The sequence below is a fragment of the Hemicordylus capensis genome, chromosome 6, assembly GCF_027244095.1.
Source record: "Hemicordylus capensis ecotype Gifberg chromosome 6, rHemCap1.1.pri, whole genome shotgun sequence".
Lineage (NCBI taxonomy): Eukaryota > Metazoa > Chordata > Lepidosauria > Squamata > Cordylidae > Hemicordylus > Hemicordylus capensis.
In genome coordinates, this window is record NC_069662.1 from 1,345,564 (window position 1) to 1,359,147 (window position 13,584).

Here is a 13,584-nt window from a genome sequence, read left to right on the forward strand (position 1 = left end):
TTGGTTTCTGTTGTTTACAGGTTACACGCAGGCCTGCCACAGCAGGGGGGTCCAGCACCAACCTCCCCGAGCCTTGACAAAGCCAACCACGGATTGGAGCGGGGGGGGCCTGGTCCCTCGGCTGCAGGCCCAGCTCCTCCAAAGCACCACCGGCTGGTGGAGTGGCAGGGAGGGGAGACAGAGGAGGCTTGTCACACAGAAGGCTTGCACCCACCTTGGGGCCTCTCCTAAAGCAGGGGGGGGGCAGGGCAGGGCAGGGGCAGATGCTCTTGTCCCCTCCCACCAGCAGGGGGCAGACTTGGCCACCCCCCTGCACAGTCACGGAAGTTACTCTAAATCAAGCGAGTGCAGAACTCTGGACACCACCCGCCAAGCGTGCTTTTTGTTGCTCTTCTTAGGGGCCGTGTAGACACCGGGATGGAGCGAGGAGAGGGAAAGGGCCGGGACTTGACTGATCACCCACCCTGCCAGCAGCCCCAGGGCCAAGGGAGCCCCTCCCTTCTGCCCTCGACTCCTTTTGTGGAAACAGACACCCCCACCCCCAGGAATTACTGCTAAAAATCCAGCCTTCACCCCCTCTTTAGAGGGAGAAAACTGGTTTGGTCAGCACGCTTTCAAATGGGAGTGGGGAAAACTTCAGGGGGAGATTGGGGGGGTGGCCCCGTGAGAGAGAGGGGGGGGAGAAAGAAGAAGAGAGTGTCAAGGCCACGGCCCCCTCCAGGCAGAGGCTGGGCTAGGAGGAGACCAAGGGCTCGCCTCCCCGGGCACCCCACTCCTCTCTCACCCCCACCCCACCCCACCCGGCAGAGCGGGCCAGGAGGAATCAGTTCCAGACTTTCAAGAAGCTGTCCCAGGAGCCGGTAGCTACAGCCATGCCGTCCTCTGTCACGCCCAAGCAGCTGACGCGGTTGTCGTGGCCAGCGAGGACCCCTGCGAGAGAGGAAGAGGAGGCACCACGCTGAAGGGGGCAGAGCTGCAACACTCCACCCCCCGGAAGGGGGGGGGCAGCACCATTGCCTTCCATGCAGGGCAGGCCCAGAGATCCAAGGGTGGTCTCGGGGGGACAGGCCTAACAGGGCACGGCACAGCCCTCCTGGTCACTTCACTGTGACAGAGAGAAGCCAACGCCCCAGAGTTGCATGGCTGGGTGGGGACTTGCACTCTGGTCCTCCTGGGCCTAGTCCAACCCTCTAACCACTGCACCACACAGCTGTAGCAGAATGTAGTTCTCCTCTTTCTGGGAATTGTTTCCTGCACAAACAGGCATCCATGCCAGGCCACATTGAATAACCATCTATTAATCTATCTAGCACCTCTGGGATTCCACACCCTTTTTTCCTTCTTTGGGGCTACGTTATTCTCCTTCCCCCTCTTTCTTCCTTAAGGAGTCCCCAGCCTTAATTATTATTAAGGTTGTTATTATTATTAATTAATATTTCTTAAAAGTTATTTTTAAACAAATAAGTTCTCTCTCACAAACTAAGACCCAAGCTAGAAAAAGCTCCTTGCTCCACTAAATCCCTGAATTTCTCCACCATTTTCTAAGGGTAGCTCTCACTTCTACCCCCAGAGGAGGGAAAAAAAAAGGGAGGGGGAGATCTCAATCAGGGCTGGTCAATTGAGGCTCTCTCCAGCCGCAGATAAACTACAACACCCATCATCCCCAGCCACAAGTGCTGGAAGCCAGAGTCTAACTGCTGGAGAGTTCCAGGTTGCCAAACCCACCCCTGTTCTAAAAACCCCCCAGATCATCATCATCATCATCTACATTTCTATCCTGCTCTTCCTCCGAGGAGCTCAGAGCAGTGTACTAGGGATGTGCACAGAACTGGTTCGGAGGCCCTTTATGGGCCTCCAGACCAGTTTGACGACGGGGAGTGTCTAGCTTTAGGAGTGGGGGAGGGCGCACTTACCCCTCCCCTGGCTCCCCCCCCCCCGCCACTGGTGTCCATTTTTGTAAAAGCCCTTCCGGGCGGCAGCATACCTCCCTGCTGCCCCATTGCCCGGATATGACTGGAAGTCCCTGGCGTGCCAGCAGGGAGGTACACAGCCATACTGATGGGCTTTTACAAAAATGGATGCCGGGGGGGGGGGCGGGGAAGCAGCACTCCTAAAAGCAGCACCCGCACCGCCTTCGAGCCTCCCTGCTGTGGTTCCGTGCACATCCCTACGGTGTACATGGTTATTTTTATCCTCACAACAACCCTGGGAGGTAGGTTAGATACATGACTGGCCCAGAGTCACCCAATGAGTTTCATGGTTGAATGGGGATTCGAACTCAGGTCTTCCCGGTCCCAGTCAAACACTTTAACAATTACGCTATGCTGAGTCTAGCTAGTTAAGGTCCATTCACATGTTATGTTCCGCACTCATACAGTGAGTGGACAAATCTGTACCCAGGCACAGGAATACACTTCCTATCTGCACCCTGCATTCGAGGGGCCTGCATCCTGGTTGACTTTTCAAATGAACGCAGGTCCAGTCATTCACACAAACACGTATACGAGTGTGCAGACAACTGCACACTCATACAGGATAATGTCTGGATGGGGCTTGTATCTCTGGTCACAACCACTCGATCTCAATAGGGAGATCACAGGACTTAACTTAGAGCCAGGGATCTTGACCTTGGGATGATGGGAGTTGTAGTCCAAGCACGTCTGGCGGACCCAAGGTCAAGGACCCCAGCGTGGGCAGAGGCTGGAGGTCCAGGAGTGGCCAGAAAAGGGGCTGCCAGCCATGGAGTGTGCTTGCAGCAGGATGGGTGGGGCGCATGGGGAGGAAGGAGGAGAGCGCCGGTGAACTTGGCGCAGAAGTCAGGCGAGTGTCCCGCCAAGGCTCACCTGCACGGTCGCCTTTCATAGAGTCCCAGATGTTGCAGTTGAAGTCATCGTAGCCGGCCAGGAGGAGGCGGCCGCTCCGGGAGAAGGCCACCGAGGTGATGCCGCAGATGATGTTGTCGTGCGAATACATCATGAGCTCCTGGTCGGCCCGCAGGTCAAAGAGGCGGCAGGTGGCATCGTCCGAGCCCGTGGTGAACGCATTCCCATTGGGGAAGAACTGAGGGCCGGCACGGGGAGAACACGCGTCAGAGAACGCTGCCCTCAGAAGAGCCCCGCCGAGTCAGGCCAGAGTCCCTCTCGCCTCGCCCCTTGCTCCCACAGTGGCCAGGCAGATGCCTCCACGGAGCCCACAGCCCTAGCCTCTTGGGCTCAAGATAGGCTGCCTTGGTACATGGAGGTTCCACAGGGCTACCAGATAGCAGCCATTGACAGATTTCTCCACCTCCTCCCAACACTTGTCTAATCCCCCTTTAAAGCCATTTAAACCGCTGCCACATCTTGTGACAGGGAATTCCATTTGTTAGAAAGTTCTAACTTAATACTGGGAGGCCAATGAATACAACTGAGTAAAGTCAGTTATAGTCTCTGGTTTTAAACTGTTAACTGGTTTTAATTGTTTTGTTTTAATGTACGCCACCCTGAGCCATTTTTGGTAGGGCGCTATAGAAATTGCACACACACACACACACACAGAGTGCATTCAGGACTTCATTCAGAAGAGAGAGATCTTCTGCGCACAACAGAGCTGTCTAAGGGATGAGGTTGCAGCTCAGTGGCAGAGCATCTGCTCTGCATCCGGAAGATCCCAGGTTCAACCCTTGGCAGCCTCTCCAGGTAGGGCTGGGAGAGTCGCTGCCAGTCAGAGCAGACAATATTGAGCCAGAAGGACCGCTGGCCCGACTCCGCAGAAGGCAGCTTCCTATGAAGCCTCCCTTCTGCCTTTTCTGAATCCACTGCTCAGTCAGTTCCATTCAGTGGCCTCCCAGTAGCCGGAGAAAGAGAGAAACTCCCTCTCTCTCGCCCCGCGGTCCTCAAATCCTGCTGCACCCCCAGCCACAAGAGCCTAGTCCAGGACTCCACAACTTCAACCCTTTTGCAGAGGAGAGCTGGTCTGGTGGCAGCCAGCAGGCCTTGTCCCCTTTGCTAAGCAGAGTCTGCCCTGGTTGCATTTGAATGGGGGACTAGAAGTGTGAGCACAGTCAGATCTTCCCCTTAGGGGATGGAGCCGCTCTGGGAAGAGCATCTGCATGCAGAAGGTCCCAAGTCCCCTCCCTGGCGGCATCTCCAAGACAGGGCTGAGAGAGATATCCGCCTGCCACTTTGGAGAAGCCGCTGCCAGTCTGGGTAGACAATACTGTGCTAGATAGACCAATGGTCTGACTCAGTATATGGCAGCTTCCTCTGTTCCTAACTTCCATTATCCCCCCCTATTGGCCGCTGTGGTGGGGGGTGATGGACGCTGTAGTCCAAAAACAGACAGAGGGCAGCAGTTGTGCAGCCCTGGCCTAGTCCATCACCATCATCTGGTGAGCCCCCGAGCAAGCTCATCTGTGATTTCGGGAAGGGATTTCGTCAGGTCACCATCCCTTTTGTATCCACCAGAAGACGAAGGGCATCCTCCCTGCAGGGGAGCCCGGAGCCCTGCGCCCCTGAGCCCCCGCTTCCCACCCAGACCTCTGTGATGGGGGCCCTCCAGTCCCTTGGCCGCAGGCCCACAGCCCCGCCGAAGGTGCTGCACTCACACAGACAGCGTTGATGTCGGACTCGTGCCCCGTGAACGTCTGCCGGCACATGCTGTCTCGGATGTCCCACAGCTTGATGGAGGCATCGCAGGCACCCGAGACGAAGGTCCGCATGTCGGGGGACAGGGACAGGGACATGACGTCGCCACTGTGGCCCGTGAACGTGGTGGTCTGCTGGCCTGTTTCTATGTCCCACAGGGCACTGGGAAGGGGGAGGGGAAACGGAGGGTCAGGGGAGAGCCACAGAACGGGGCCACCCTCTCCCACTTCACCGCAAGGGGCCCATCTGCCGTGGCATCAGGCCTCCTCTCCCCCACGATCACCGGCTCACCAGGTTGTGTCTCCAGAGCTAGTGATGATCTGGTTGTCGTTAAGGAACCGGCAGCAGGAGAGGTAGCCTGCAGGGGACAGAGGAGCCCATGTCAGTGGGGCCCAGGAGGGCTTCGGGGCTGGCAGACCGGCCATCCAGCCAACAACGCAAGGAGCAGCATACCTCCCTCCTGGGTTCCGTGCTTCGCCAGGCTCCCTCCCTCGGGGCTTTTAAAGAACAACTAAAGGCCCATCTTTGGAGAGAGGCTCTGAATGTTTTATGCTCAGATCAGATGATTTTTCCAGCTTTTAACGTTTTAACTTGTAGCTCTTAAGTATGGTTATAACTGAGCCTCTTAATTCTTCTTCGTTTCATTAACTTTATATTTATTATATATTTTGAAGTTTGTTTGTGGGTAGGCTTGTGCGAAATAAAACCATACTCCAATTACCTACAGATAACCAAATTTGCATAAACAATCCTGCCACTTAAATTAGCCGAATACACTACCTTTTACACCAAACTGCGCTGGGGGAAGGTTTAGGGGTGTGTGTGTGTGTGTGTGTGTGTGTGTTTTAATAGAATAAATTCAGAGTATAATTTTCCTATTTTAACTTTGTTCTCAGATTTTTAACACTCAATAATCAGATCAATAATTCCAAAATGATCTTATGCCCAAGGAAAGCCAAAGACCTCTCTCACATTCAAGTTTACTATGTTTGGTAATTATTCAACAAAATAAATGTTTTAAGTTGACATCCTACAAAATCCCCCTGTTCTTTTACTTCCCTTTTGTAAGCACATTCATACAAAATTAATCAATTAAAATAGATTAATACATATATATTCAACTGCTTGAGCTTTCTTGTAAGCGTAATCTATGAAAAATGACTTTGCCTGGTCAAACACAGGCTGCACACTAAGTTGCTGTTTTATGTTGTATGCATTTTACTAATTTTATGGGTCACCCCAAGCAGTAGGTGTACCCAGGGGGCAGGCGGAGATAAATGAAGAAACAATAGCAGGGCTTCTCAACCGCAGGCCCTAGATGTTCCTGGATGACGACTGCAACAACCCAAGGCTAGCACCTCTGGAAAAATCCATTACATTAACTTGCTATGAAACAACAGGACCTTTCTTGTAATTAACACAAGTATCACACCTGTTGATAGATCTTTTTTGTCATCCTAATAAACGGAATGCTTTAAGAATATCTGGCTATGATTTGATGGGCGTGAAGCCCAACCCTGGAGGGAACAGAGGGGGCCTCCCCCACCCCACCCCACCCCAGGCCCGTTGTTTTGCGAAGGGGAGGAGGGGAGCAGGGCGGGTCCCTCACCCGTGTGTCCTGGGAGCTCCCGGCTCACCCGAACGTTCCCCTCCCGGGTTTTGAGGCTATAGATGGAGCAGATGTTGTCGAGGCCTCCACAAGCCACGTAATTCCCAGACGGAGCGTAGGCACAGGTCATCACCCAGGACGACCTCAGAGGGATCGCGTGGACCTGGTGGGGAAAGGAAGGACCAAGAGGGATCAGCACTCTCTCTCTCTCCCCCCCCCCCCGGAAGCTTGCCAGCCAGCCTGCCTCAGATCAAATCAACGTGCCCCCCCCCACCCTGGCATCAGGCCCTTACCTTGTTGGTGGTGTAGCTGTCCCAGATGATCAGCTTCCCATCTTGGGAGGCACTAACCAGCAGCCTGCAGGGAGAGACAGCACAGAGATCCAGAGGGAGGGAATCCTGACTAGCCCACATGGTTTTAGGAAGCTTCTGGCTACCAGCAGCCCTGGATGACCTTCCACTCTCTTTCCAGCAGAGGTCTATACAATTATGCCTGGGGAAGTGTTTCTCCCTCTCTCACAACACTAGAACCATCCCATGAAACTCGTGGCCAGGAAATGTAGGACCAACACAAGCAAGCACTTGTTCACACAGCGCATAACCAAACCATGGAACTCTCTGCCACAGGATGTGGTGATGGCCACCCGTTTGGATAGCTTCAAAAGAGGCCCGGGCAAATTCATGGAGGACAAGTCTATCGAGGGGGGCGATGAGTCCTGATGGCTACCAACTACCTCCAGGCTCAGACGCCTCTGAATTCCTGTTGCAGGGAAGCAACAGCAGAGAGAGGGCACCCCTTCACTGCTTGCCTGTGGGCTCCCCAGAGGCATCTGGTGGGCCACTGTGGGAAACAGGAGGCTGGACTAGACAGGCCTCCTTGGAGGGCCTGGTCCAGCAGCAAGCAGGGCTGTCCTCATGAATCCTCTCCCCACCTTGCCGCAGGCTGGCCCTCCCTCCTCTGCTTCCAGAAGTGGCAGCCCTTTGCTCTCACCTGGAGTCCGTCCCCCAGTGCATGGCATAGATCTTGGCCAGGTGGCCCCTTAGTGTGCGCCTCGTCCGCATCTGGATCCGGCCAACCGGATCGAGGCCAGCTGTGATCTTGAGAGGAGGAGAAGGAAGGAGACCGAGAAGAAGGTTAGTGCCTCCGAGAGAGGACAGGAGGAGCCAACAGCTCCAGTGAGAGCTTTCCGCCTCCTCCAAATCCTGGGCGGGTCTGGCAGAACAATGTCGACTATGCATATTTATATGCCACTTTTCAACCAAAGTTCTCAAAGTGGTTTATATAGAAAATAAAATAAAGTAAAGTGGTTCCCAAAGGATCAGGCTCGCAATTTTGTGTTATTTTAGGATGAACTTGGGCCAGCTGCTCAGAAGAGAATCATCACTTTACATAAATTGTGACTAGGAATGATGGGAGTTGTAGTTCAACATCTGGAGGGCCAAGTTTGCCCACCCCTGCTTTAAAAAGGTGCCTCTTTGCTCAGCAAGTAGGGGAACTCCTATATGCCTCCTATTAGAGGTGGTCAAACTTGGATCCCCAGATGCTGTTGGACTTAAATTCCCATAATCCCCCACCACAATGGCCTTCTGGACCCCCAATGGATCCCCAGGGATGATGGGAGTTGAAGTCCAACCACATCTAGGAACCTAAGTTTGAGTAACCCTGCTTATAACTTCCCTCAGGGCTCTGAATTGTCTCCGATGTTGTTTAACATCTACACGAAACCGCTGAGAGAGATCATCAGGAGATTTGGTGTAGCGTGTTATCAGTATGCAGATGACACCCAAATCTACTTCTCCATGTCAGCATCATCAGGAGAAGGCATAACCTCCTTAAATGCCTGCCTGGAGGCAGTGGTGGGCTGGATGAGAGGTAACAGGCTGAGGCTGAATCCAGGTAAGACGGAGGTACTTATTGTGCGGGGTCAGAACTCGGGAGATGGTTTTGATCTGCCAGTTCTGGAAGGGGCCACACTTCCCCAGAAGCAACAGGTACGCAGTCTGGGGGTGCTTCTGGGCACAAAACTCTCCCTGGTGTCCCTGGTTGAAGCAATGGCCAGATGTGACTTTTACCAGCTTTGGCTGATACACCAGCTGCGTCCCTTTCTTGAGATAAATGACCTCAGAACAGTGGTACATCTGCTGGTCACCTCCAGACTTGACTACTAGTAATGTGCACAGAACCGCGGAGCTGTGGTCCGGCACTGGGGTGGGGGTTCCTTTAAGGGGGGGCGGGGGGAGGGTGTACTTACCCATCCCGCCGCTTTCCCCCCTCCGCATGCCTTTTTTAGTTAGCAATTGGGGCGGCAGGATTCCTCCCTGCCGCCCCTTCCCCCAGCTTCAGGAAGCCTTTTGCGTGTGTGCACGTCGCACGCACACCCCATGTCTCCGCGACATGCGCTCGTGTGTGTGGCTGCGCACATGCACAAAAGACTTCCTGAAGCCTTTTGCAGCCAAGCGGGGGGAAGGGGCGGCAGGGAGGAATCCTGCCGCCCCAATTGCTAACTAAAAAAGGCACGCGGAGGGGGGAAAGCAGCGGGAGGGGTAAGTACACCCTCCCCCCTTCCTTAAAGGAACCCCCACCCCAGTCCGGCCGAACCCCGAACCATCCATGTCTGGACCGGTCCGGAAGCCTGTAGAATGGCCTCCAGACTAGTCCGTGCACATCACTATTGACTACTGCAATGCGCTCGATGTGGGGCTGGCTTTGTATGTAGTCCGGAAACTGCAGTTGTTCTAGAATGCGGCAGCCAGGTTGGTCTCTGGGTCGTCTCGGAGAGACCATATGACTCTTGTATTGAAAGAGCTATACTGGCGTTTTGAGCAATATACAAATGTGTTAAATAAAATTACAAATAAAATTACAAATAAAATAAAGAAAGAAGGGCAGAAGCAAGCCACCCTCCAGCCCCTGAAACCAATTCTGAAAAAACTCCACTTTACCTGGGTCAATGTTGAATCGCCGCATGCTTTCCTCGCGTCCTGCAGAAGGGGGAGACGAAGATGTGGGCAAGTTCCCTCTTCCCTAGCCTTGGTCCTTTCACCTGGACAGCAGAGATGCTGCAGGCCGTGTGGCACCCACCACTCCGAGGTTATCAATGGCTACTCGTCTTGATGGCCATAGGGCCCCCTCCCCTTTCAAAAGCCTTGAAGCAGAAACAGGGGTGGGCCACTGTGGGAAACAGGATGCTAGACTAGATAGGCCTTGGGCCTGATCCAGCAGGGCTGGATCTTGTGTTCTTATGTAAACTATTCCTTCTCCACACCAGTGAGGACTAGGAACTTGCGTACCTGGAAGCCCCAACCTTCAGCACGCCCGCACACACACACACACCCTCCCCCTCTCCAAGCACTCACCCTGATCTGGTTCCGCAGCTGCTCCGCCTCCTGTCTCAGTTGCTCCAGCTCACTCATGGCGGACGTCGGCGCAGGGGGGGCTTGGCCTCCAGCCCCACTCAGCTGGCCACAATCCTGATTCCAATGGGAAGGGGGGGGGAGTCAGTTATTCTTTGCAATATTTGACCTGAGCCACACTCCTCTCCCAGCCAGAAGAGGCCAAAAAGGAGGATCCATCCTGCCAACACCAGACCAGGCAGGCACCCTGGCTTGATACACCCGGGTCCAGGGGTGGGCAACCTCCAGCTGCTACTGCACTACAACTCCCATCATCCCCAGCTAGAGAGCCAAGACTGCCTACCACCGGTCACCGGAAAACCTAGGCGTCCTGGTTCCCAGCCAACCAAGAAAGAATAAGGACTTCTACCAAACTGTGCTGCAATCCTTTCATTTATCCACACAGCAGTCTGGGATATATGTTCACTGTTCCCTCTAACAGGGATTCCCAGATACGGTTGACTACAACTCCCAGCATCCTCAGCTTCAATGGCCTTTGGCTGGGGATTGTGGGGGGTGTAAACAACATCAGAGAATCCCTGTTAGAGGGAACACGGTATATGTTACCAGATTTGGAGGGGCTGTGTGTCGGGGGGGGGGTATTAAGAAGCCAAGCTGAAATCTTTTTTCCGAAGATTTTGACCCCCCCCCCGCGCAAAAAAAGGTTTCCTTTTGGGGTGTGGGTAAGCACACAGCATACACACACACACACACACACCCTCAAGCTCCCCCTCTTTCCCAAGAGAACCCAGGAGTCCTGGCAGCCAGTCACCATCCCTTCAGTGAAGATCACAGCCCCAAATCAACCAGAACCAACTCCCATTAAGTCAGGTTATCACAGGAACGTAGGAAGCTGCCATATACTGAGTCAGACCCTGGGTCCACCGAGCTCAGTCTTGCTTACACTGACTGGCAGCAGCTCTCCAAGGTTTCAGGCAGGCGTCTTTCCCAGCCCTCCCTGGAGATGCTAGACAGAGGTCTATGAAATCATGCATGGTGTGGAGAAAGTGGGTAGAGAGAGATTCTTCTCTCTCATGCATAACACTAGAACCAGGGGGCTGACTGCCAGGAAATTTAGGACCAACAAATGGAAGTACTTTTTCACACAACGCATAATTAGCAGGGGGAGAGTAACTGGCCCTATCCACCCCCAGCACAGGACCTCCAGTGACTGTTGCTGGTGTCTATCTTATGTTTCTGTTTAGATTGTGAGCCCTTTGGGGACAGGGACCCATCTTGTTTATTTCTCTGTGTAAACTGCCCTGAGCCATTTTTGGAAGGACGGTATAGAAATCAAATAAATAAATAAATAAATAAATAAATAAATAAATAAATAAATAAAAATAGATAAATAAATAAATAAATAAATCAACTTGTGGAATTCTCTGCCACAAGGTGTGGTGACAGCCAACAACCTGGGTGGCTTTAAGAAGGGTTTGGAGAACTTCATGGAAGAGAGGTCTATCAACGGCTACTAGTCGGAGGGCTGTGGGCCACCTCCAGCCTCAAAGGCAGGATGCCTCTGAGTACCAGTTGCAGGGGAGTAACGGCAGGAGAGAGAGGGCACGCCCTCAATGCCTGCCTGTGGGCTTCTCAGGGGCATCTGGGGGGCCACTGTGTGAAGCAGGATGCTGGACTAGATGGGCCTCCTTGGGCCTGATCCAGCAGGGCTGTTCTTATGGAGAGGAGAGCTGGTCTTGTGGCAGCAAGCATAACTTGTCCCCTTAGCTAAGCAGGGTCCACCCTGGTTGCATGTGAAAGGGAGACTAGAAGTGTGAGCAGCACTGGAAGATCTTCCCCTCAGGGAATAGAGCCGCTCTGGGAAGAGCAGAAGGTTCCCAGTTCCCTTCCTGGCAGCATCTCCAAGATCGGGCTGGGAGAGAATCCTGCCTGCAACCTGGGAGAAGCCGCTGCCAGTCTGGGAAGACAATACTGAGCTAGATGGACCAAGGGTCTGACTCTGTATAAGGCAGCTTCCTAGGTTCTTTTGCTGCCAGGGATTCAACCTGGAACCTTCTGCATGCAAAGCAGATGCTCTATCACTGAGGTACAACCCAACGGCCTTGGGTCTGCAGATGTTGCTGGACTACAACTCCCATAATCCCTAGCCACAACGGCTTGATGGGGGATGATGGGAGTGGTAGTCCCGCACAGGGACTTCAGAATCTGAAAACAGAGACCTGAAATCACACACAACAGATCTAATATCCATGAACCCAAACATCTTGGGAACAAAGCTTGGGAAACCCTGCAAAACAACAACATGCATTTTTTTGGCAGGAGTAAAGAGGCCCATCAGTGGCCATTAATCATGAGGGTGGCATGGAACATCCATGTTCAGAAGCAGTATACCTCCAAGTGCCACTTGCTGTGGAGCGGGGGGCAAACTCCCTGTTGCTGCCGTGCATCAGACACTGAATGCAAGATGGATTTCTTTCCTTTTATTAACATTCCCAAGTGTCCAAAATGCTGCCCGTGCATTATCTTGTGAAACCCCTTACAACAGACTTGTAAGGTAGGCCAGTGATATCGAGGAGTTAGAGCAGGTGCGGGGGGGGGATCACGTGCATGCGTGCACAGAAGCTGAGCTTCCCAGAGCTCACGGTGGCGGCAGCAATGTTCAAACGGGGTGGGGTGGGGGTGGGCTTCCTTTTGCAGAGCTTAGCACCGGCCATTTTGCAGAGGGGGCCCAGGGACAGCGCCCATGTCGCCCTCCACCCACCCCCCCCCAACTCAGGCAAGAGCAGCTGGGAAAGGAGAGGTAGAAGGTGTTGCTGTGGCAACACACACACACACACACACACACACACACACACACCATCTCAACACTCCAGCGGTGGTTGCCTTGGCAACCGGATGTGAAAATCCAAGACCAAAATGGATTTGGGGTGGAGGGAGGAAAGGGGAGGCCAGCCACAGCCCCACGCCAGCAGCAGCTGCCCTTCCAAAGCAGCGGAGGGCGGCCTGCCCCACTCTGGGCCTGTGCTCCGCTGCGATGTGGGGGGCTGGCTTCCCAACAGGCCTGAGGGGCGCTGGGGGGGCAGGGCGGGGAGGGTTAAGCGGACATTTTCCACTAGCCGCATGGCAAACGCTGCTGAGACCACACCGATCTCGTGCGCGCGCGCGCACACACCCTTCCTGCACCCGCAGCCTTAATCCCTAATCCCATTTGCCTCATTAGAGAAAGTGCATTAAGCAAAAACGCAAATCTCCTCAAGTGTAAACAAGATTACGGCGGGATTACAGGAGCGGCCTCTACCGCTTGCCTCCCCACACAGCGGGGCCACGGCCAGGGGCTGCAGGGCCAAAGGGCTACCACCAGGGCGGGGGGGGGAGTCAGAGCCCAAAGGGCTGGATCCTGGGCGGGGGGGGGCAGGGGGCGTGCTGGGGGGCAGCCAGGACTGCTGGCTTGCCTGGGAGGGTCAGATGAAGGGTAGGAAGTGGCCCGGGAACGGAGCCAACCCCCCGCCGGCCCTCCGGGATCATCACAAGCCTTTCATGCTCTCAGTACAAGCAGGAAGCCGCAGGCCGCTCCCGTCCCTTGCTGTGGGATCGCCGCTCTCCCTCCTGCAAGCCCTTGCTCATCGGGCCCTCCTGGGGTGGAGCAAGCGGGGCTGTGGGGCTAGACACAGACATGACAGGAGCCAGCACAGAGGAGGCGGCGGCAGCGGAGACACCCTCAGATCTCCCCACCAGGGCAGAAGGCGTGCAGCCGCCGGGCGCCCAGATCCGCCAGCGTCCTCGCTTTCCAAACCCACCTGGCGGCCCCCTTTTTACTCGGGATTTGCACGGGCAACCAGAGACACGGGTTCTCCCCCTGATCTACCAGCAGCCACCGAAAGCACAGAGAAAACAAGCCGTGAGCATCACCAAAGCATGTTAAGGAGACACTCAAGCCACAACCAGCAGTCTGGAGCAGGCACACTCGTGCCACACACAGACACACACACAGGACCAC

At 54.4% G+C, this 13,584-nt stretch overlaps 1 protein-coding gene across 2 annotated transcripts in view; it reads right to left on the reverse strand.

Moving 5' to 3' along the window:
• GNB2 (G protein subunit beta 2) overlaps positions 1-13,584 on the reverse strand; it is a 17,561-nt gene continuing 3,977 nt past the window's right edge. For both annotated transcript variants that reach the window (XM_053261656.1, XM_053261655.1), the window contains exons 2-10: positions 9,591-9,704; positions 9,177-9,215; positions 7,225-7,331; positions 6,528-6,591; positions 6,235-6,397; positions 4,917-4,983; positions 4,586-4,787; positions 2,844-3,060; positions 1-930 (exon numbers count right to left, since the gene is read on the reverse strand). In XM_053261656.1, coding sequence (XP_053117631.1) covers positions 824-930; positions 2,844-3,060; positions 4,586-4,787; positions 4,917-4,983; positions 6,235-6,397; positions 6,528-6,591; positions 7,225-7,331; positions 9,177-9,215; positions 9,591-9,647 — 1,023 coding nt within the window. In that variant the 5' untranslated portion in view covers positions 9,648-9,704 and the 3' untranslated portion in view covers positions 1-823. The remainder of the gene's footprint in view (positions 931-2,843; positions 3,061-4,585; positions 4,788-4,916; positions 4,984-6,234; positions 6,398-6,527; positions 6,592-7,224; positions 7,332-9,176; positions 9,216-9,590; positions 9,705-13,584) is intronic.